Source organism: Acinonyx jubatus, chromosome B2 (assembly GCF_027475565.1).
Source record: "Acinonyx jubatus isolate Ajub_Pintada_27869175 chromosome B2, VMU_Ajub_asm_v1.0, whole genome shotgun sequence".
Lineage (NCBI taxonomy): Eukaryota > Metazoa > Chordata > Mammalia > Carnivora > Felidae > Acinonyx > Acinonyx jubatus.
Genome location: NC_069385.1, coordinates 35,146,837 through 35,169,607, shown reverse-complemented (window position 1 = coordinate 35,169,607; position 22,771 = coordinate 35,146,837). Strand labels below are relative to the sequence as shown.

At 37.1% G+C, this 22,771-nt stretch overlaps 1 protein-coding gene across 2 annotated transcripts in view; it reads left to right on the top strand.

Annotated features, from left to right (window-relative positions):
- Positions 1 to 22,771, top strand: part of LAMA2 (laminin subunit alpha 2) — a 606,210-nt gene that overhangs the window by 273,580 nt on the left and 309,859 nt on the right. For both annotated transcript variants that reach the window (XM_053222255.1, XM_053222254.1), the window contains exons 11-12: positions 61 to 201; positions 2,523 to 2,696. In XM_053222255.1, the coding sequence (XP_053078230.1) occupies positions 61 to 201; positions 2,523 to 2,696 (315 nt within the window). The remainder of the gene's footprint in view (positions 1 to 60; positions 202 to 2,522; positions 2,697 to 22,771) is intronic.

The following is a 22,771-nucleotide window of genomic DNA, read 5'->3' as shown; positions in this document are numbered from 1 at the left end:
CTAAACGGAACTAAAAAGACAGTCCTTAATCTTGAAGGGCACCTGTGTTTCTATTTATAGGAGAATGTTGAAGGTGGGGACTGCAGTCGCTGTAAATCCGGCTTCTTCAACTTGCAAGAGGATAATCATAAAGGTTGTGACGAGTGTTTCTGTTCAGGGGTTTCAAACAGATGTCAGAGCTCCTACTGGACCTATGGCCATGTAAGCAATAGCCTTTTCATTCTGTACACAGTTCCACAGCCCTCCTTGCTATTGTTCTTTCTGTAAGAAATTAAACAATTTTTTCTGGTAGTAAGTTCCTCTTACAGTTATCACGAAACAGTGATGGAATATTCTTTCAAATGCTATTTGCGTACCTTTGATCAAAGACTTTAAGGTTTTATTTGTAGCAGTGTGTGGCCTGGAATCTCTTAGAAATAACAAACATTAGCCTTTGCAGTGTCCATGATTACTGTGTGAGGCAGTAATGGAATTAACATTGTTATATAGCCCCAGGGGCAGATGATTCAATAGAGAGAAGGAATCAGATTGTGATATGAAGAATTATGTATTCCATTCACCAATATTTTTGATATACAAATTAAGAAAAATTGCTCCCCATTGCTTTTGCAACTCTTCACAGTGGTTTGTGTCTCCATAGAGGAGGTATGAGAGGAAAATGGGACCCTCAGGGAATTTCGAATAGCCTGTGTGGCAGCTCTTAAGACTGCAGAGTGACAGGAAACAAGCTACAGAGAGAGAAGCCTAGAGGAGATTGAGAAAGTCTACCACCTGGGGTTGAGAATGCAAAGTTGGATTCTTATACTTGGAGAGCCACCGGAGGATTTTTATCAGGGGAGTGATTTGACCAGAGTTGTGTTCTACAAAGATCGTTATTTCAAGGAACTACCTTTCAACCACTCCTTCCGCTGTAATATTTTGAATAGTTTCTGACTGTACTCTCATTTCTGAATTTGAATCCATACATCATCAAATATATTGCCTCCAGAGCAGATTGCACAGAACCAACAGCAAATAGACATCTCTAGCCCACTTCCTCCTCTGTTTGTAGAGTTTCACTCCACCCTCTAGACTGCTCCGTTAACGTATCAAAGTTTCGTGATTAGCGGAAGAGCAGAAGTAGCACTCAGCCTTGGTGTTCAGCATCTAGGTCCACTGACATTTCTATTTCAGTCAGCTTTCTGGTAAGAACTTCCTCTGAATCTCACTGGTCTGTCCTAGAATTCCTGAAGGATGCTGTTGGAAAGGGGGAGAGAAGGAAGTAAGTAGCCTCTATCTGAAGATCTAACTAGCCAGTTATTTGGTCTTTCTCTTTGGACCATGGCAGTTCCAGCAACTGCATGGCTTTGGGAGAATCAAATGACCTCTACATGAAAAAAAAAAATTAAAAATACTTCATGCACATATTATCATCATCACTATTCTGCTCCCCATCACCCACAACACCAAGCCACTCACACACATCTAAGTAGGCCCCTGGTAGCCACAAAGCTCAGTATCTTGTGTTTTGTGCCAGCTAGGTAGGACAGTCTAAATTAGAATTGTAGCTGTATACCCACTCCTGGCCAGAGTCTAAAGATGGAAAAACAAATCACCGCGTGTGTTTCTGATTTTTCCTTTAAGGCTCCTTCCTTTTCTGGGACAAGGATCTAGGCTATGAGTTTCTGTAGTACTCTGACCCCATGGGAAGGACTAGGTATAGTGTTTTGAGCTGTGGTCATAGCAACAGGCTGGTGGATTCAAATGTTCTCAAGTCTCAAAATCGAAATTTAATTAAGGGGAAGGTTGGAAATACTAAATGAAAAGCTACCTTTCATGCACTTGCACGTTGTATTTCTTTTCTTCCTCTGCTTTACAAATATATGTAATACCTTTTGAAATATTATTTTCCATAAGCAACAGGAAATTATTAGTGAAATGGAAAATATGAAATTGAGAATCCAATTGTCTGATAATTTGTATAACATTATAGTCATCATGTAACTTTGAATGAATTTCTATTTTTTAAGAAAGAAGTATTTGGAATCATAACTTCTTAAAAGCATTGGATCGGGGCACCTTAGTGGCTCAGTTGGTTGAGCATCTGACCTCAGCTCAAGTCATGATCTCACTGCTTGTGAGTTTAAGCCCCGCGTCAGGCTCTGTGCTGACAGCTCAGACCCTGGAGCCTGCTTCAGAGTCTGTCTTTGCCTCTCTGCCCCTCCCCTGCTCGTGCTCTCTCTCTCTCAAATGTCAAGTAAAACATTTAAAAAAATGTTTTAAAGCATTGGATCAATAAAACTAGATTATTCCATATTACTAATCAAACTCCTAGAACTATCAAGAAAATGAGAATCTATAATGAGTACATATGATAAATTTCATATTTTCCACAACTCTTATATTTTTCTAAACTTTTATAGTTTTAGGGGTTTTTTTATTTCCAAAAAATTGACACTATACGGAATATGGAAGAGAAAGAAAAGGATATGACTTTTACTTTTGTTTTTCCTAAATAACGATGATTGTGTGTTTTCTTGAAGATACAAGACATGAGCGGCTGGTACCTAACTGACCTCTCTGGCCACATTCGAGTGGCTCCCCGGCAGGATGACTCAGAGCCAGCTCAGCAGATCAGCATCAGCAGTGTGGAAGCCCAGCGTTCCCTGCCACAGAGGTACTACTGGAGTGCACCAGCTCTGTATCTGGGAAACAAAGTAAGTCCAGACAGTGCTGGCTTCCTGCCACTTTGCTTTAGCTGATGAATAACGAGTTTCATTAAGTATTTTTTTAAGAAAAGTCAAAACAAATTGATGGTGTGTTGTGTTGCCAGAAGCAACTAGATCAGTTTTAGTTGGGTATTTCTCCCAGGATCCATGGGAGAAGTATGTATACCAAGAGTTAACGGGCTATGGCATCTGTAGGTCACAACTTTACATAGTTGGTGTTCTGTACTCACGTGGTTTTTTGGCAGTTTCCAACTCATTTTTATGCGAACTTTTTGAATGAATGACTAAACTAATGAAGACTCTCGGATATTTTTGCAAAGCCTCTCAGATGATTTTGCAAAACCAATTATAAATATTGAAAGAAACTGTGTGGCATTTACTTGAAATAGCTGTTTTTCTAGAGTTGCCTATGGTGGGATGCTTACTGGAGTTTTCGTCATCTGTGTCTATTTTATTTCAAAACTGATATTCAAGAGAGCTAATTCTTCTATCTTGCATGAATGTTAATTGGAAAAGAAATGTATTACATAACTAACTTAATGCTTGCCATGAAGTCTATGTAAACAACATATTTCCTGGAGCTCAGAGAGAAAACTACCCCAAAAGAAGTGCCAGGTTGAAAGCCCGTTTGTTTTAAAGCCCGCCACACGCATATAAAAACATACACAGATAAACAAATGTAGCAGTCTTGGAAATGCAGGTGTTTTTTGTTGTTGTTGTTGTTCTGTTGTAGATTAACTCTATCTAGATAGGTGCCTTGGCTTTTACCATTTTATTTTATTTTGCCTAATAATTTGTTGGAAGCCAATTTGGTACAGTAATTCTGTGAAAGTTAATACCTTATGGGCTCATGGTTACATCACTAATCATATCAGAAACTGCAGCAGTCACAGAAAAATCCCTTAGCAAATCGATGCTGTGTAAGCCTGTATGTTTTCACCTATAGGATTATTGTGTTACTTTGGAAGAAATTTTCTTTGATTAAACAAACAAAATATATTTACTGTTAGTGGTTCTCTTGCATGGCATATGACGTATTGAGGAAGAAAAACTTAGTAGTTCACATGTTAGTGAACGCAAACTGGTTGGTGGTTTTAGCTAATTAAAAAAAATTAACTAGTGGCCAATTTCTTTCTTTTTTTTTTTTAAGGTTTTTAATGTTTATTTTTGAGAGAGGGAGACAGAGACAGTGTGAGCGGGGAAGGGGCAAAGAGAGAGGGAGACACAGAATCCAAAGCAGGCTCCAGGCTCTGAGCTGTCAGCACAGAGCCCAATGCGGGGCTTGAACTCAATGCCAGATCATGAACTGAGCCAAAGTCGGACACTTAACCGACTAAGCCACCCAGGTGCCACTCTTTTTTTTTTTTTTAAGTGCTTATTTATTTTTGAGAGAGAAAGTCAGAGTGCAAGCAGAGGAGGGGCAGAGAGAGAGGGAGATACAGAATCTGAAGCAGGCTCCAGGCTCTGAGCTGTCAGCACAGAGCCTGATGTAGAGCTGGAACATAAACTGCGAGATGATGACCTGCTCCGAAGTCAGATGCTTAACCCACTAAGTCATCCAGATGCCCCAATTAGTGGCCAGTTTCTTATTTTGAGCAGACTTCTAAATGCTATTATGAAAAATGTGTTAATGAATAAAACCCATTTTTCAATGAATATGTACTTTAAAATAGTGTATATTGCATAAAATTCTACAGCTATATTAAAAAAATCCAGTTAAACTTATATTTGCAAGGTCTTTTACAACAAAAAGTCATTCCATCTTGTTCTATTTTGAAACCTCCTGTATTCCCAACAAGAATAAAATAGCACATAAGTCTTGAATATCCACAGCTTAACATTGCCAATAAATAAATAAATAAATAAATAAATAAATAAATAAATAAATAAATAAAACATAGGTAAACGTCCAAATTTTTTCTGCTCTGAGGAGTTCAGAGAAGAGCCTTGGGTCAAAATTGGATGAGTTTCAAAGGTCTTATTTTTCTTACAATAGTGAAACTTATTTAAGAATAGCTTATCATAGAATATTCTTAACCACATTTTCCATATTTTTTCTTGGGTCATATGCGTTTTCTTTCTGTTGGCTGAAAATCAAACTGACATAAGCATGGAAGCTAATGGAATATTAAATAACACCAGAGCAAAGAATTTGGACATCCTGTTCCTAGATGTTGGTGCCCAAAGATAACTTCCTTTATCCTGGCTGAACTGTTCCTTATAACCACCCACAATGAAGTCCTTCATATTCCTCCACAGATCATTTTCACTTCAAAACACTGTGCTTCCCTCCCTCTCTAACATTTTCCCCCCTTCCCCTCCCCCATGGTCTTCTGTCAAGTTTCTCAGGATCCACATAAGAGTGAAAACATATGGTATCTGTCTTTCTCTCTATGACTTATTTCACTAACCATAAGAGACTCTTAAAGACAGAATAAACTGAGGGTTGATGGGGGGTGGGAGGGAGGGGAAAGTGGGTGATGGGAATGGAGGAGGGCACCTGTTGGGATGAGCACTGGGTGTTGTATGGAAACCAATTTGACAATAAATCTCATATTAAAAAAAATAAAATAAACACTCAGCCAGAGGGGAGGGAAAAAAACTACTGTGCTTGCCTCTGCTTCAATTTCCACTCAGTGAACAAAATAATGGTAACAGGGTGTGCAAATTGTTTGAATACGGAAGACATTTTTTAATGTAATGTGGAAGCTCTTGGTGGTTTACTGTCAGATATCTCCGTATGAATCAAACAATTTGCCTTAATAACTGAACCATATAAATCTTTGATACTACAATAATACTGCAAGCTGTCACAAATTACCACCGTACATCTTAACTGCCACGTCACGTCACGTAAATTATAGTCATGGTGACATGCTTAGCTTGGTTGATTTAATATCTTGCTAAGGAAATGGAAAATTGTAGGGCCTTGTTTATAAATTCAATAAAGCCACTTCTCTAAATAGTTGAGGCTAAATTCTTTACCAGTAATTGCTGTTCAGATCAGAGCCATTGCCAGAATCTGACAGAAATAGTCTATCAGGAAACCAGTGCATCTGCTTAGATACTGAATTTCATTTACACCCATGACCAGGAGGCTGTGGGTATATCATCCCACCTCCGCTTTTTTAGTGTGAATTCCAAAGTCAAAAAAAATATTTATGAGATGCTATTAGCTTTGCTAAATATTTGTGTAACCAATTTTCAAACATATTCCAAAGCGCTTGGTTAGAAGGCTACTTCTAACAGAAGGGAGATGTGCTATGCTTATTCTGTTATAACGAAGATGCCACATGCCATTCTTCCTTTTTTTTTCTTCAGGAACCTGACTCCAAATAATAAAACTGCTCTCACATGGGATACACTTTGCTGACTGAGAGGCCCACCTGATTGTGATAAAACTCAAGAACGCTAGCCAGTCTAGCAAAGGAGTATTTTTTATCCTAAGACACATTTTTATTGACTGCAGACCCTCTTTGGAGTCATGAGGCACACATAACCGAATACGTGTGTGTGTATGTTGGGGGGGGGAGTCATGAGGCCTGGAAAATCTTAGCACATTTTTATACTGCCCGTTCCATTTAAATATTTTCACCATCTCCCTTATGAGTTAATTCTTCAATAGCAATCTTGAAAATGTTTTTTCTCACATGTGAGTGAATATCTAGCACAATTGGCACAATCAAGCATTGGTTCCCCCTCACTCCTCATTTTAGAGAGTCAAGGAGGATTAAGTCAGCCACCTAGAGGGTTGTATGAGGCAGCATTTCATTTTCAAAATGCTTGGCAAATGTTAATGCTTGGTTGTAGGGCACTGGTTTACACATGGGACTAGGCAGGAATGGAAAGATCTAGAGGGCAGAATCCTGCTGGTTTGCTACAGGCTACAGCTATTCAGAAACAGTTTGGGTATTTCAGAGTTGGAATAATTTACTGCTTTAGTAAACTAAGTGCTATTGGAACACTGAAATAGTCATTTACTTAAGGTTCCCCTAGTGGTCTGAAATAGTGCGACTTCCAAAAGCAATCCTCTCTGCATCTGTAAAGTTCCCTGAGAATCTGGCTTGGCCTGTCTACTCTTCCCGCATTACCATTCAGGTTTACAATTCTGTCTCTGAGCATTATTAAATTAATCTTATGTGATTTGTTCTTCACAGAACAATGCTTGTTTTCTACAACATGACGTTGTCGTTTTCTGTCTCTAGCTCAGAGAAAGAAGCTTTTAAATTGTTTCCTCTAGTTGCCAACAGTACCTATAGGCAAGCTTAAGATGCACATTATAAGTCTGCTGACAAAATAGCATCTGGCTTCTAAAAGAAATCTCTGGTACTTCCTTGTTGTGCTTGCTTGAATTTCAGTTCCATCTCTCAGATCTCAAATTGAACCTCTGGATTTGAAGGAGACTGATGTTTGAGATTTACAGGGTAGGGTCCTTCTTGTCTCATAAAAGGAGCTCAACTAATACTTGGTGATTAATGCTACATACTTAATAACAACAACAGCAGGCTGTTGTTTGTTTTTTTTTTCCAAATAAAAGGATGGAGCTATTATTTATTTGTTTACTTATTTATTTGGGTTTTTTAAAGTATTTAAATTCCAATTAGTTAACATACAGTGTAATATTAGTTTCAGGTGTACAATATAGTGATTCAATAGTTCTATACCACACCCAGGGCTCATCACAAGTGCACTCCTTAATCCCCATCACGTATTTAACCCATCCCCCCACCCACCTCCCCTCTGGGACCCATCAGTTTGTTCTCTATAGTTGACAGTCTGTTTCTTGGTTTGCCTGGCTTTTTTTTCCCCGATGATCATTTGTTTTGTTTCTTAAATTCCACATATGAGTGAAATCATGACTCTTGACTTAGGATTTATGTCAGGGTTGAAAAATGATTTCAAACATGGTTAAAAAAATTAAAAACTACTAAACATGATCCAATCTCCTCTCAATTAAGGTATTGTGGGGCGCCTGGGTGGCTCAGTCGGTTAGGCGTCCGACTTCGGCTCAGGTCATGATCTCACAGCTTGTGAGTTTGAGCCCCACGTTGGACTCTGTGCTGACAGCTCAGAGCCTGGAGCCTGCTTCTCATTCTGTGTCTCCCTCTCTCTCTGCCCCTCCCCTGCTTGTGCTCTGTCTCTCTCTCTGTCTCTCAAAAATGAATAAATGTAAAAAACAAATTAAAAAAAAAAAGAAGGTATTGTGTATGTGGGAGAATGGCATGACCATAAAAGTAAATAGGACAAATCAACGGTGATTGAATTTTTATTTCATGAACCAGATCTCATTAAGAATGATTTGATGGGGCGCCTGGGTCACTCAGTCGGTTAAACGTCCAACTTCAGCTCAGGTCGTGATCTCACTGTTTGCGAGTTCCAGCCCCGCATCAGGCTCTGTGTGACAGCTCAGAGCCTGGAGCCTGCTTCAGATTCTGTGTCTCCCTCTCTCTCTCTCTCTCTCCCTCCCGTGCTCATGCTCTGTCTCTCTCTGTCTCTCTCTGTCTCTCAATAATAAATAAATGTTAAAAAAATTACAAAAAAAGAGAGAATGATTTGGTAATAGAGTAGTACCAGGAAGATTTACTGCCTAGAACTAATCAAATGAATTGTTAGGGGTACATGAAGAAATATATTTATTAAAAACAAACAAAAAAGCCAAGCACTCACTTGTTGCCCATAGCTATAGTAAAGTCTACTATGCAAAATAATCCTACCTACAAGGTCAAACATGCATATCTCCCAATCTTCCCTAACCTTATCATAAGAGTATCTTGATATTTTTTAAATTAAATGTATAAAGCACTAATTTTAGCATTGCAAATTATTACATAGAGGAGCATTTTAATATTCATATGCATCATTCTGTTTGTAGCACCTTATAATGAAGTACAATGAGAACAAAGATCACTGTTTCCAATTGAGCAACTAAACATGCACTAAATAGGAGAGCATTTAGTTTAGCAGCAATTTGATGACAAAAATTAAGGAGTTTACTTAGCAGTAATATCAATCTCAGTTAACTTTAGGATAGTTACCAAAAAGTAGCAAGTGAAACAATTCCTGGAACCAACACAGAGCTGGTAATAGTTCATTTTCCCACCACCTAAAATGAAACATCTTTATAATGGAGAGGACATCAGGTAAAGTACTCACAGAGTATTATCTTAGTAGAGGGGTTAAATTAGTCCTACACTACAGGCTACTCTAAATTCACCCTAACAAATATTAAAAGCAAACCTTAAAAGAAACCAACTTGCTCCAACTAAATTAGCTGCATGCCGGAACAAAGTCCAATACTACTTAATTACAACAAAATCCAACACCCAACACTATAAAATCAGCATGCCTGGCATCAAATCAAAAATGACCATGCAAGTAAACAAGCAGGGGCATATGAACCATAACCAGGAAGAAAATCAGTCACTGAAAACAGTCGCAAAAACGACAAGAAGATCATTCCAAGGCATACCTGAATTGAATTATTTAAAAAAAGAAAATGAGAGAGACAAAGAGAAAATCATAAAAGCAGCCGGAGGGGGAAAAAAAGGCACATCATGTACAGAAGAACAGAGATAAGAAAGATAGAAGATTCTTGTCAGATATGATGCAAACCAGAATACAATACACGAATATTTTAAAGTATTGGGGAGGAAAGAAACAACATACAAAAAAGCAGTCCAGCATTCTCTAGCAGGCCAAAATATCCGTGAAAAAGGAAAGCAAACCAAGAGTTTTTCAGAGAAATAAAGGCTGAGCTACTTTTTCACCAACAAATTACACTAGGAAAAATGTAGAAAGTTTTTCTGGTGAAACGATTATGATGCCGGACGTTTGTCCCTACAAAAAGAAATTAAGAGTATCCAAAACAGTATAAAATAATGTTTTCTCCACGGATTGCACCTAACACAGGACCTCCGGCTAGTCATCTCTTTAGCCCTGGGGCTTACCACAGTGGTTACTGAATGAATAACAAAACACACAGACTTAAAATAGAATTTCAAGTATTCTTTGTACACATTTTTTTTGAAACGATGCAAAGGAAGACTATGCCATACGAAGAACGTAAAAGTTTTTCCTTCTTCAACCCCCATCCCTCATCCCAAAACCAAAGAAAGGCAAAATCATCAATTAGAGAATTTCAATCAAATCTTAATGTAAAGCTACATTTTTTTCTATATCTTCTTAAATAAAACTTTATATCATGTTTTATGTGCAGCTCAGTGGAGAACCATAGGGAAGTGATGGATTGTTGCTTCTGGTACACTAGCCCTAGCTCTTGTGGGACAGACTCTCAGAATTCTTTAGTAGGTCAGTGTTATACCATTTTGGAACCTATCATAGCTAGAGTGTTCTTTATATACTGGGGTTTTTTCATCTATTTTTTTTTTGTTGTTAATAGTGGAAAGGGAAAGTGTGCAGGGAAGGATGGGAGACGGATATGTGTAAGGGGAAGGTGGCCTAAAGACAAAGAGAGAAGGTGGCCATCTATAAGCCAAGAGAGAAGTCTGGAACAGATTCTTCCTTCACAGCCCTTAGAAGAGACCAGTCCTGCTGACATCTTGATTGTGGACTAACAAACTCACACGTTATTTTCTTTCTTTCTTCGTTTTCGTGAGAATCGATTGAAAGGGATTAATTAAGTAAGGAGAAGTCATGGTCAGTTATTCTTAGCATTTTCATCCCTATGCCTTTCACAGATCTGATTAAAATTCTGGATATCTACCTTAGTAGTTTTATGATCTTGGACATATCCCATAATTTAGTTGAGTCTTCCATTATCTGCAAAATGAGAGTTCCAGCCTTAGAATTGTGCAAAGCCCTCTAAAACACCCTTAGCACGCAGAAGCTGTTCAATAAATGTCAGTTTCTTCATGAATTTCTATAGTTGTACACTGTAGGAATTTATATGTATCAGAGATAGTCTTTATATCAATTAAAGATGTTTGTTGCAGAACACTTTGACCCCTATTTATTGCCATCTGACAGAGCATCTGGTGGTGGTAAGGGACAAGATAACATTAAAGATAAAAATGGACAATCAGAGAGAGTTCATTTTAGCAAGCAAGTAGATTACATGACTTAAGCAGCAGTTTTGCAGATGTGAAAAAAAATCAGTTAGCTAGCTTTTTGAGAAACCTGCCGAGCATTTGCACTTTATCTTGAAAGTACCAAAATAAAGCCAACAATCGACAATCATCGCTTCGTGTCTTTCCAGGAAAATAACTTGATAAGTATCTTACCACTCCTGTTTCACTGAAGGCATAGTATATAAAGGAATTTGTAATTTCTACCCATCAGTAACTAATTAGACAAGTAAATTTTATAAGCATAATAAACACAGTCAACACCCTGCAGGTATAATGTCATTAAGGTGGTCATGTAGATAGATCCCAATTCAATACAACTGGTGTCCTTATAAAAAAGGAAAATGTAGAGACAGGGAGAATGTCAGTGGGACAATGAGGACAGCCAGCTACAAACCAGAGAAGGAGGACTAAAACACATCCTTCTCCCACAGCCTCAGAAGAAACCAGTCTTGCCAACACCTTTATTTAGGACTAGTAATCTCCAGAACTCTGAATAATGAATTTCTGTTGTTGAAGACACTCAGTTTGTCTTACCTTCTTATGGCAGCCCTAGCAAATAATACAAATAATACAAATAATAAAATATCAAATAATACAAATAGTAAAATATCAATTCTTTTTAAATCCCACACTTCTTATTGTTTTAATTTGTAGCAAATGGAAGGCTAATCTAATATCTAAAGAGGTTATAGAAATTGATGAGAAAGGCCAATGGTCCAACAAAAAAATGGGCAATAGATATGAACAGTTTATAGAAAAGGAAATACTTGCTGTATGCCTTAAACTTATACAGTGACATATGCCAATTATTTCTCAATGAAGGTGGAAAAATATAAAACAATGTTCAACCTGAATCGATATGATAACTACATTGAGAAATCATTTGTCATCTATCTTAGGAAAGAGAACAAAATGGACAATACCGATTACTGAGACTTTAAAAAGACAAAGATCCTTATATATTAGTAATGGGAATATACATTTATGCAATCCAAGAAAACCAATTTAGAAATCTTGACCAAAGTTACAAATGCACATTTGTTTCTATATTTATCTTCTGAAAATTTACCCTACTGGCATGTATAAACATGAGAAATGCAAAGTCATTCATTCATAAATGTTTGTGATGACCACAAAAATGTCTATCACTGAGAGCTAATTAAATGTGTTTGGGTACATACATGGACTGAAACACTATCAAACTTTAAATAAATAAAGAAAGAAGTTCCTTGTATGCTACTATGGAATGATCCAAAGTACACGTTTCAGTAACTAAACCTGGAAGCAGAATAGTATGTATGTATGTGTGTGTGTGTATATATGTATATACCACCATTTGTTCAAAAAATAGTGGAGAACAAGGATATATATTTATAACTATAAGGTTACTTATCTATTTACAGTCGCAACTAGCATTTGAATTGAGGTGAGCTTGCCTCCAGGGACTGTCCATACCCTCTGTGAACAGAGTATTGTCAAAAATGTAACATGTGATATTTTAACTACAATAGCCTTTCTTTTAATCTATTCTATTACAAACTATTGCTTCAGATTCTAGACTTTATTGTAAAATTTACTGCTTTAATGTGATCACTTAAATAAGTATTAAGTGCCCCAATCCTATAAGTTAAAAATTGGTTGGCATGCTTAATTAACCACGAGGATTTGAATAGCACTCTTCTCTTTCCAGATAGTTTCGGGGTATCCTATTGTTGTCAGCAGTGTCAACTGGAGAAGCATAAAGTTCACACATTTATTCCTGAGGTTTTCTCGTCACTTCCTGCAGTAGTAGTTGAGTTGAAGCAGGTGCTATCTTGCCTAACTTTTCCGGAATTTCTTCTTCCATTCCCTGGGTCTGAGATTCCAAGTAGTTGAAATCTAGCATTTGTCACATGGAAAAAGGGTCTATGTGATAAGACCCCAATCTGAAATGTGATGAATTATTAAACAAGTAGTTTGTTGGGTGATTGAAAATTACCTGCAAAAGAGTGCTTATCTCCTTGAGGCACGTCAAAAGCTAACGGAATCGAGCCAATTAGACTGACTGTCTCTTCAATGAGTTGTGACCTCTCGATGGTAATAGCTTATTATGATGATAAATGAACCCATCTCTCCAACTGAAGCCTGAGTACACACTTCAGCAGTTTCCTTGAATCATGAGGCTATTACCTTTCAACTTCAGATCGACAGCAGTGACAGCCACGGGAGCAGAGAGCATGCATGACTAGACACAGATGATTGTTTTACGCAGATGAATATATTTACAGCTATTTCCAAAGAAATGGGGCCTCCTGTATGTTGTGTGTTCACACCCGAAATATTTACCATATGACGTTTCCTTTATTAGGAAGAAGAACTACTTTCTGGCTATATCATCATTCTGAGATAACCAGGTTTTGCTTCCCCCCCCCCCCGCCCCGCCCCAGTTTTTATTTGCTGTTTTCAGTGTTTGAATTCCTTATTCTTGTTGGTCTCCTGTTGGAGTAAAAATTTCAGAATAAAAAGAATATTTTCTTATATGAAAGATACTTGTAATATACACATAAGCATATATGTTTTTTAACTTATGAGCATGTATCTTTAATTAATTAATTAAATTCCATTAAATTCCACAGCTTATATTTCATGTGGGCTGGGGGAATTACTCGGACTCTTATTTGTGGAGAACTTTTGCTAAGATTGCTGGTTTAAGAATCATGCAAGTGTAAATACTTTAATTCTTGTGGGTTTTTTTTTTATTTTAAAGAGCTATCAAAAATTCTTTAAGTACTTGCTGAAGCTTGATATCAATGTTCTTATTCTGCTGTAGTGATATTTTGGTTTGAAGAGAATTAAAGGAGAAAGTGTTTTTATTGTATATATAACAAAATACAATCTTCTAATTCCTCATAAATATTAGACAGATGTCAGCTGCCAACTTCCCAAATATAGTCTTAAAAAACCTGTTGACGAAGCAAAATAAGCTTATGAAGTTACTGCAATAAGAGGAACACCAAACATCTTGACTGTGTTAGTAGTGTCGCAGAAGGTAAAGATCTGGGGAAGATATTCACTGGTTTTAGGGAAAAGGTTGGGTGATTTCAAGGTGGTTTTTACCCTGAAGGCATTTGGGCAGAGTTTATGATGCCATCGCCTTGGTTTTGTCAAAAGTGAGTGAGAGTGAGACCAGAATCTTGAATCAAGTGTTAAAGAGCATGTAATTAGTCTATAAGGAAGCCAGCTTAGATGGATCACAGTCCATGATCCAGGTTTTCTTGGAGCTTGTTTGGAAAAATGGTTTAAAAATAGGGCTTGGAGGGGCACCTGGGTGGCTCAGTTGGCTGAGTGCCCCACTCTTAATTTCAGCTCAGGTCATGATCTCAGGTTGTGGGATTGAACGTTGAACGTTGAGCCCTATGCTGAGTGTGGAGCCTGATTAATATTCCCTCTTTCCCTCTGCCACTCCCCGCTGCTCACACATACTATCTCTCTGAAATAAAAAAAAAAAATGTGGCACAAAGAAGATGGATTATATGTTGTTTAAACTAAACATGTGAAACCCATTATGACGTGAAGCTCAATCATCATCATGTGATTCTTTTTTGGAGTGAGGACAGAAGTGTTGTTGACCAATGTAGTCTCATGCTCTCTCTCTCCTTCTAAAACAAAAAAGAAAAGAAAGAATAGAACAGAATTAAATTAAATTAAATTATTAAATTACATTAAATTAGGTTGGAAATAATGCTTGTTCCCAGCACTAACACAAGAAAGAGAACTGTGTTGAGTTTAGTTCTCACAGAGTAGCTGTGTGATCATAGCATAGTTTTTCTGTGCCATTGTTTCCTCATGTATAAAGTGGAGATAGTAATACCCTCATCACAGAGTTATTCAAGACAATGCCTTACAACAAATAATAAGCACTCAGTATTAGCTATTATTATTAACTCCAGCTGGGCCTAATTTGAGGTCAGACATTATTCCACTGAAAATTTAGAAGAGCTGTACACACATAGGAAGGAAGAGAAGGAAGGAAGAATGTAAAGAAGAAAGGAAGAAAGGAGAGATGGAAAAAAATAAGGAAAGAAAGAAAGAGAGCAGGAAAGGGAAAAGGGGAGAAAGAATCTGCTCCCATTAATTTTTAGTGTATTTTGATTTAGATAGTCACTATTAGGACCTTTCTCTTTTAGTCCAAATTTGTCAAGAGGTGGTCTGGTCATCAAGCAAATGCCTTTTCTCCGGTGTCATCTGGGGCTGGATATGAAGTGATCATCAGCCTTGGTGTTCTAGAAATAAGTCCTTTATGATGAAATAGCACTGGAAATAGCCCACAAGCTAAAAGCTTTGTAGGCCATGGAAGGTCCCTGAGGCCATTTACTGCTTTAAGCTTATTTTTACTCATCATCACAGGAAACGAAATAAGTAGGGCATTGTTCTTCTTATATGAAATAGTTTTAAATTAAGATGTGATGGTTTTGTATAAAAGTCAAAATGCTTTCCTTGGCTTTTGTTTTCAAAACAAATATAGAGATAAAATTTGATTATGTTAATATCCAGCCATGATTGTGCTCGTGATCAGAAATTCCTTTGAAACTTTACACAGGAAGCAATAGAGGGATTTCACGATCTAGCAGATATTTGGAGGATGCTGGGTAGAATAAGTGTTTGAAACAAGAAACAATTTTCTGTCATGCCAAATCCATGAACTTTGTGCTTGGTGAACGATGTCTAGGCCAAGGAAAGTACAAACAGTTCTGTGAATGAACCCTGTGCCAGGCTGATCCCGTAAGACTTGGGAGGGACTGGGTTTGATTCCATGTGCCCGACTCGCATAATTCAGTCTTTTGACTTAACGGAGGTACGTCAGGTTAATAGGTTCAGAAAAAACATTAGGTGAACCTCTTCTTCTAAAATCTAGTTATGGCCACAACAGTAGCTCAAGTAAGGTATTCAGGCCCCTGTGCATCAGAGTCACCTGGGGTCTTTATTGAAAGTGGATTACCGACCCCGTTCTGGATTCACTCAGTCAGAAGATCTGGGGGAAATGTGTGGAACTCTGCACTTCTAATAACTTCCTCAAGTGATTCTTTACCCATAAAATTTTGAACACCACTCTTTATGATTCCTTTGAAAAATTAGTGATGCTCAATTAAGCATTTGTAGGTGATTCCAGAGACTTAAAACTCCCAACACTTAAAAACAAAAGAATCGTGTAGCATGCCTTAGTCTGAATTCAGAGGTTGACTTTCTTACTCAGTAGTTTAGCCTGTGTAAAGAAACCCTAAAATAACCCTATCTTAGCCACCACAAAATACATAAATCCAAATCTATTTATCAATCTCTTTGCAAACAGAAACACACACACAATACACACAAATATACATATTCACATAGGAAAAAGTGAATCTTAGAAACTGTTTTCTTCTATAATAGGACATCTAAGATGTACTGCCATTAATATTTGGAATGAGGACACTTGGCAGGACCAGAATACAACATGAGGGTTAGGGACACTTTCAGATTCTAGAAGAGGTTCCAGCTCTCCCTGAATATGTGTTAACAGCTTTGCCATTTGAACTCCGCTAAGCCATTAGATAAGTACAAACACAGGCAAGACCCTCATTGGGCCTCAATTCCTCATTGGTGAAGTTGAGGGAGGGAGGGTTATAATATCTTAACAGCATAACTTGTTTTTCAAACGAAATCTAAATTAGAACATGCAGAAATAAGAAAAATGGTTCAGGTGGGTGACAGGCCAGTGCTGATTGCAGTGGGATATAAGGATCATGCCAATTTCAAAGGTTTTTCTGGGAGGACTGGTTCTGGTTGTAGTGAACGAGAGGGTGAGGAACTCTGTCTACATTAACTACATCCCTATGACCTCAACTGCGGTTTCCCCTAAAGAAACCTAGAATTTGGAGAAACGTGGTGTGAAAGCAGGCCAGATGAATTAGAAAGTCTCCTGCAGATTTAAAAGTTTATGATTCGAACACCAAATAGAATCATGCAATCAGCCGACTACTAACAATGAAATAGTAACTCTACAAAGTATAATAAAGTGACTGCATGACATTAATTGAAAAGAAACAAATGTTTCTCAGCTGAGCTATCGTCCATATCCAGATGCATTGATGATACATAAGCCCAGCCATAGAAAATGTGAGATGTGTCAGAGCAAAGCAACTAAAATGATTCAAGACAGTGAACAGTCGGTGTTCAGCCTACATCATTTCTTACCTAGATTATAGAAAAAGCCATCGAACTTTCTTTCCACCTCCAGCTTCCCCAATCTAATACTTTACTCACATTCCTGATAGAGGAAGATCTTTATAAAACTCAGATTTGATTGCCTCAGCCCCCTGTTTAAAATCCTGCTCTCTTAAGGATACAGTGAAAACTCTGAGGCCATTCTGGACTTGTAGCTCAGGAAGAAACCTGTGGTACAGCTAATAAAATGTCCGTATGTATCCCAGACTCTGTCATTCTTTCCTATTATAAAGTTTTTCATTTTTGTCTGAAATTCCCTTCTTCCATTTTTCTGAGTTACTAACTTCTGTCATCCTTCAAAATGCAGTCCAAGCATTGACTTCTGTAAGAAACTTCTCTAACTACTGTTTCCCCCAGCATTGGCTGAATTAGGCCTCTCCTGTGCTCTTCCCCTGAGATCTCCTGCCACCCAGCATGAGAAATACTCCTCCCTAAACCATGAGTTCCTAGGTGCAACTAGATTCTGTTCACTTTTGTACCTGTAACACCCACCAGGTTTCTCTGGACAGTGTAGGAGCTTAAAACTTTTCTGTTGGGTGAATGAGTGAATGCTCTGTATGAATGGTAATTATTTCTGTATCTATAGAAGACGAACAAGAGGAAATGTAGGTAGAAATTGCCTAAATAAAAAAGAAATGGAACCTCAGGGAAAGTACTTGGTTGGATGTTTTTCAAAATTGCCTGTCTGGATTTTCTAACTATTTAACAAAATAATTCTGGGAGCATGTAAGGCCACGTCCATTCAGAACCAGGCGGAGGGCCCAAATAGTCTGCCAAATTCTTTTCCAGCCCTCAAATTTTATGAGCCTGAGCAGCATTGTTTGGGTAAAAGTCTTGCTTTTTGTGGATTAGGAGGAAGATAAGATGTTTGGGATATTTACATAGAAACAAAGAATTTCAGAACTGGAAAGAACTTGAACGATATTCTATTAAGTGATTTTCACACTGTGTTCTGTGTGGTCCTTCTGTGCTAGGGCAGGAGGTATAAAAGAACAGATAAGGAGGCCCTTTTCCTCTTGAACCAGACTGCCTTTATCTGTTTTGCATGTTGAAAGTACATGGAATGGAATGTGGAAACTGAGACCTTGAGAGATTAAGTCGCTTAGACAAAGACATATAGCTTCTCCAGAGACGAGGCTGACTGAGTTTATGAACCCCTGACTTCTGTAGATTTTTTTCTTTCTTTTTTTTTTTTTTTTTTTTTTTTGTGCAAGGCATACAAAGAGTAGGCTATTTAATTTGTGGTCAAGGTGAGTGGAAATCATGACACTTGTTTTCAAATATCAATTTAGAGTTCATGCCATCAAATTAAAGAAGTTTGTTAACTAAGTTTAATTTGCTTTCACTAGGGAAGCAGCTGCCTTTTAAGATAATAAAATAAACACATATGATAATATTTGGTCAGCTGTGGCTTTTAATTTAAATGTTTGACTTAGTGCAGTTTAGTATGCTGGATTCCAAAATATTCTCTGCAAGAGAAGTGTACACATGTTAAAGCTTTTCAAATGTTTATTGTGATGTTGTAGGTCTGGCTGTCTTTCTATTGCTCTGTATCCCCTGAGAAGACATGACTCTGCTTTGGCAGCATGTATTTTCCAGTAGACTTGTTCCTTTCATAATCTAAAAACTTTTTAAAGAAATGAAAAACATGGGGTAGGCCACTTTCTTCTTCACTGTCTCCATAGTTTTGCCTTTTCCAGAATGTCATGTAGTTGGAAGCACATAGTATGTAGCCTTTTCAGATTGGTTTCTTTCACTTAGTAATATACAATCAGGATTCCTTCATGTCTGTTTCATGGCTCGATAGCTCATTTCTTCGCAGAGCTGAATAACATTCTGTTTTCTGGATGTACTGTGATGTATTCTTCTATTTACCTACTGAAGAGCCTCTTGGTTGCTTCCAAGGTTGGGCGATGATACATATTTGTGTGCAGGTTTTTGTGTGAATGTATGTTTTAGTGGGGACCTGAGTTTTCAATTCCTTCGAGTCATTTGGAAAGAGAATGTTTAATTATGTAAGAAACTGCTAAAGTGTCCTTCCAATATGGTAGTACCATTTTGCATTCTCACCAACGATGAAGAGAGTTCCTAATGCTCCATATCTTGACTGGTATTGGGTGTCAGTGTTTTGGACTTTGGCCATTCTAAGAGGAGTGTAGTAGTATCTCCTTGTTTTAAGTTGTGATTCCCTAACGATGTATGATGTTGAACATATTCTTATATGCTTATTTGCTATCTGCGTACAATCTTGGGGGAAGTGTCTATTCATATTTGACCCATTTTAAAAACTAGATTATTATTGTAGGGATTTAAGAGCTCTTTGTATATTTCAATTACAAGTTCTCTGTAAGATACATTTTTTTGCAAATATCCTCTCCCAAACTGTGGCACATTTTGTCATTCTCTTAACAGTTTCTTTTGCAGAGAAAATTATTGTTAATTTTAACAAGGTATAACTCATCAAATTTACTTTCATGGATCATACCTTTGGTATTATATCTAAAAATCATCACCAAATCTAATGTCATCTCGATTTTCTCCTATGCTATGTTCCAGTATTTTCATAATTTTGAATTTTACATGATCCATTTTGGGGTCTATCATGTATTTTTAGTTAGGGTTTCTGAAGGGTGTAAGGTCTACATCTGGATTCTTTTATTTATTTATTTTTACATGTGAATGTCCAATTGGTCCAACTCCATTTGTTGAAAAGACTTTCCTTTATCCATTGAACTTTCTTTGCTTCTTCACTAAAAATCGAATGGCTTCATTTGTGCAGGTCTATTTCTGAGCTTTCTGTTTTCTTCTATTGATCTATTTGTCTCCTCTTTGGTTGGGACTACACTGCCTGCATTAATGTAGCTTTATAAAAAGTCTTGAAGGTGGGTAATGTCAGCCCTTCATCTCTGTTGTCCTTCAATATTATATTGGCCTATTCTGGGTCTTTGACTCTCTATATGAGAGAGTCAAAAGATTCTCCATTTAGTTAATATGTTGATATGCACAAAATCACTTGCTGGGATTCTGATTTGGGGTTGCATTGAAAATATAGATCAAATTAAGAACAGCTGTTATCTTGATGATATTAAATATTTCTATGCATGAACATGGAATATCTTTTTTACTTAATTCTTTGATTTCTTTCATGAGTTGCAAAGCTTTTCTTGTAAATCTTGTACATATTTTGTTACCTTTGTCCCTAAGCATTTTGAATTTTTGTATGTGTGTTGATGTAAATGATAATGTGTTTTAAATTTCAAATTCAAATTTTCATTGCTAGTGCAGAAGAAAACAATTGACTTTTGTAACATTTTCTTCTTTAGACAGATGGGATCAAATGACTTAGAAATTAAATATGTTGCTTGAGATGTGATGAGTATCTTGAAAATTCTCTACATCCTACTGAGAAACATAACCTGCATATCTCAAGGTTATGAGTAAAATGCTGCCGATGAAATCCTTACAAGGGTTGCCATCTAAAAGACTGAATAGGGCCCCAAGAGATTATTCAAGTTAGTTTTTAACTCCCTGTGAATTCATAAAGGGTTATGGACAATGTGTTAGCTATAAATCTATTCTATCAAAACTTCAGACTTAGACAACTTCTCTACATCTAGAAGTTTTGTTTGTTTTCAAACCCAGTAAGAAGAAATTAGAAATAATGTTTATACACTCCACGACACATGAATTTCGATGCTAAAGGATATATCTTCAACCCAGCCCAAATATATTTCTGAGGGCTGTGTGGTGTAATAGCAAAAATGATGGAGTCATTGTAGATAATGCTGCTATAAAATTAGGGTGCATGTATCCCTTTGAATTAGTGTTTTTGTATTACGTGGGTAAATACCTAGTAGTGCAATTGCTGCATCATAGAGTGATTCTATTTTTAACTTTTTGAGGAACCTCCATACTGTTTTCCACAGTGGCTCCCACTGTGGCTGCACATCCTCACCAACACCTGTTATTTCTTGTGTTGTTGCTTTGAGCCAACCTGACAGTATGAATATGGTAATATCTCACTGTAGTTTTGCCTTATATTTCCCTGATGATCAGTGATGTTGAGCATATTTTCATGTGTCTGTTAGCCATCTGCATGTCTCCTTTGAAAAATTATCTCTTTATGTTTTCTGCCCATTTTATTTGGATTATTCAGTCTTTGAGTGTTGAGTTTGATCAGTTCTTTATATATTTTGAGTACTAATCCTTTCCTGAGTGTGTCATTTGCAAGTAGCTTCTCCCATTCTGAAAGTTGTCTTAGTTTCATTGATTGTTTCCTTTGCTGTCTAAAAGCTTACATTTTGATGAAGTCCCAATAGCCAAATATGGAAACAGCACAAGTGTCCATTAACTGATGAATGGATAAAGAAGATATGCAACGTAGGGGCACCTGGGTGGCTCAGTCAGTTAAGCATCTGACTTCGGCTTAGGTCATGATCTCGTGGTTTGTGAGTTCAAGCCCCGCGTCAGGCTCTGTACTGACATCTTGGAGCCTGGAGCCTGCTTCGGATTCTGTGTCTCCTTCTCTCTCTGCCCCTCCCCCACTTGTGCTCTGTCTCTCTCTGATTTATATTTATCAAAAATTAATAAATGTATAAAAAATTAAAAAGAACAAAGAAGGTATGCAATGGAATATTATTCAGCCATAAAAAAGAGTGGAATCCTGTCATTTGCTGTGCCATGGATGGAGCTAGAGAGTATTATGTTAAGTGAAATTTTTAGAATCTAACATTTTAGAACCTACCATTTGCTAACTGTAAGATCTTAGAGAAATTCTTTCACCTTATATCCTTTGTCACTTTAGCAGTAAAACGGAGATTGTAAATGCTACTTCATAGAATTATCATGATGACTTCATTTAATAATACGTAAAATGTCTGGTATATAATAGGAGCTGGATAATTATTTACCTTCTTGTCTTCCCCTGATATTTCCAGAAAAAACAAATCATTTGATTCAGTACCCAAAATTATATAATAGATTTCAGTTGACTAAATCTAGAAGAAGTTTTGTCACTTTCCACTCTCCCCCTTTGGATTTTAAAAAGTACCTGTAGAAGAAATGGAACCAGCGACTATAAGCAAATTGCTGCCTACTGATTTAGTATGAACAAGGACAATGATAGTTGACTATGCACTGTGCATGGCAAAAATGAACTCAGTGTATAACAGAAGTCATGAATCAGAAAGCAAATTCTATTTTGCAAATAATGAATAATCACAAAATAACTAGGAAACAGAGTTTCTGGTTAGACAACTAGTGTAATCTTCAGCTGCATTCTGTGGAATAAGCACCACTGATTGTAGAGATGGCAACTTTATTGTTTATATTTCATGAAATCTATTCTCCTTTGTTGTCATGTCAGTTTGAGGATAGAAGAATATCCTTGAGGGCAAAACATGCCTTTCATATATTAGGGTTGCCTAGAGCATATTCTGGCACATTATATAAATATTAAGTAATCCCCACAATTAAAGTGATGTTCCTTGGAAGGAGGATGGAGACACATGGTTATCTGAATAGCCTTAAGCTACTTTTGCAATAAGTACATTTTTACTTTTCTAGAATATGTAATGAAGAATGCTATGTTACAAGTAAGTATTAATTAATGGTTGAAATACAAAAGACATTTTGTGGGGATTATGTAATAATCTACATTACAACTAGAGGTATTTATCATGATAAATGTTTCCTGGGGTTGAATCATGGAGGGATATATGAGACTCGTTTATA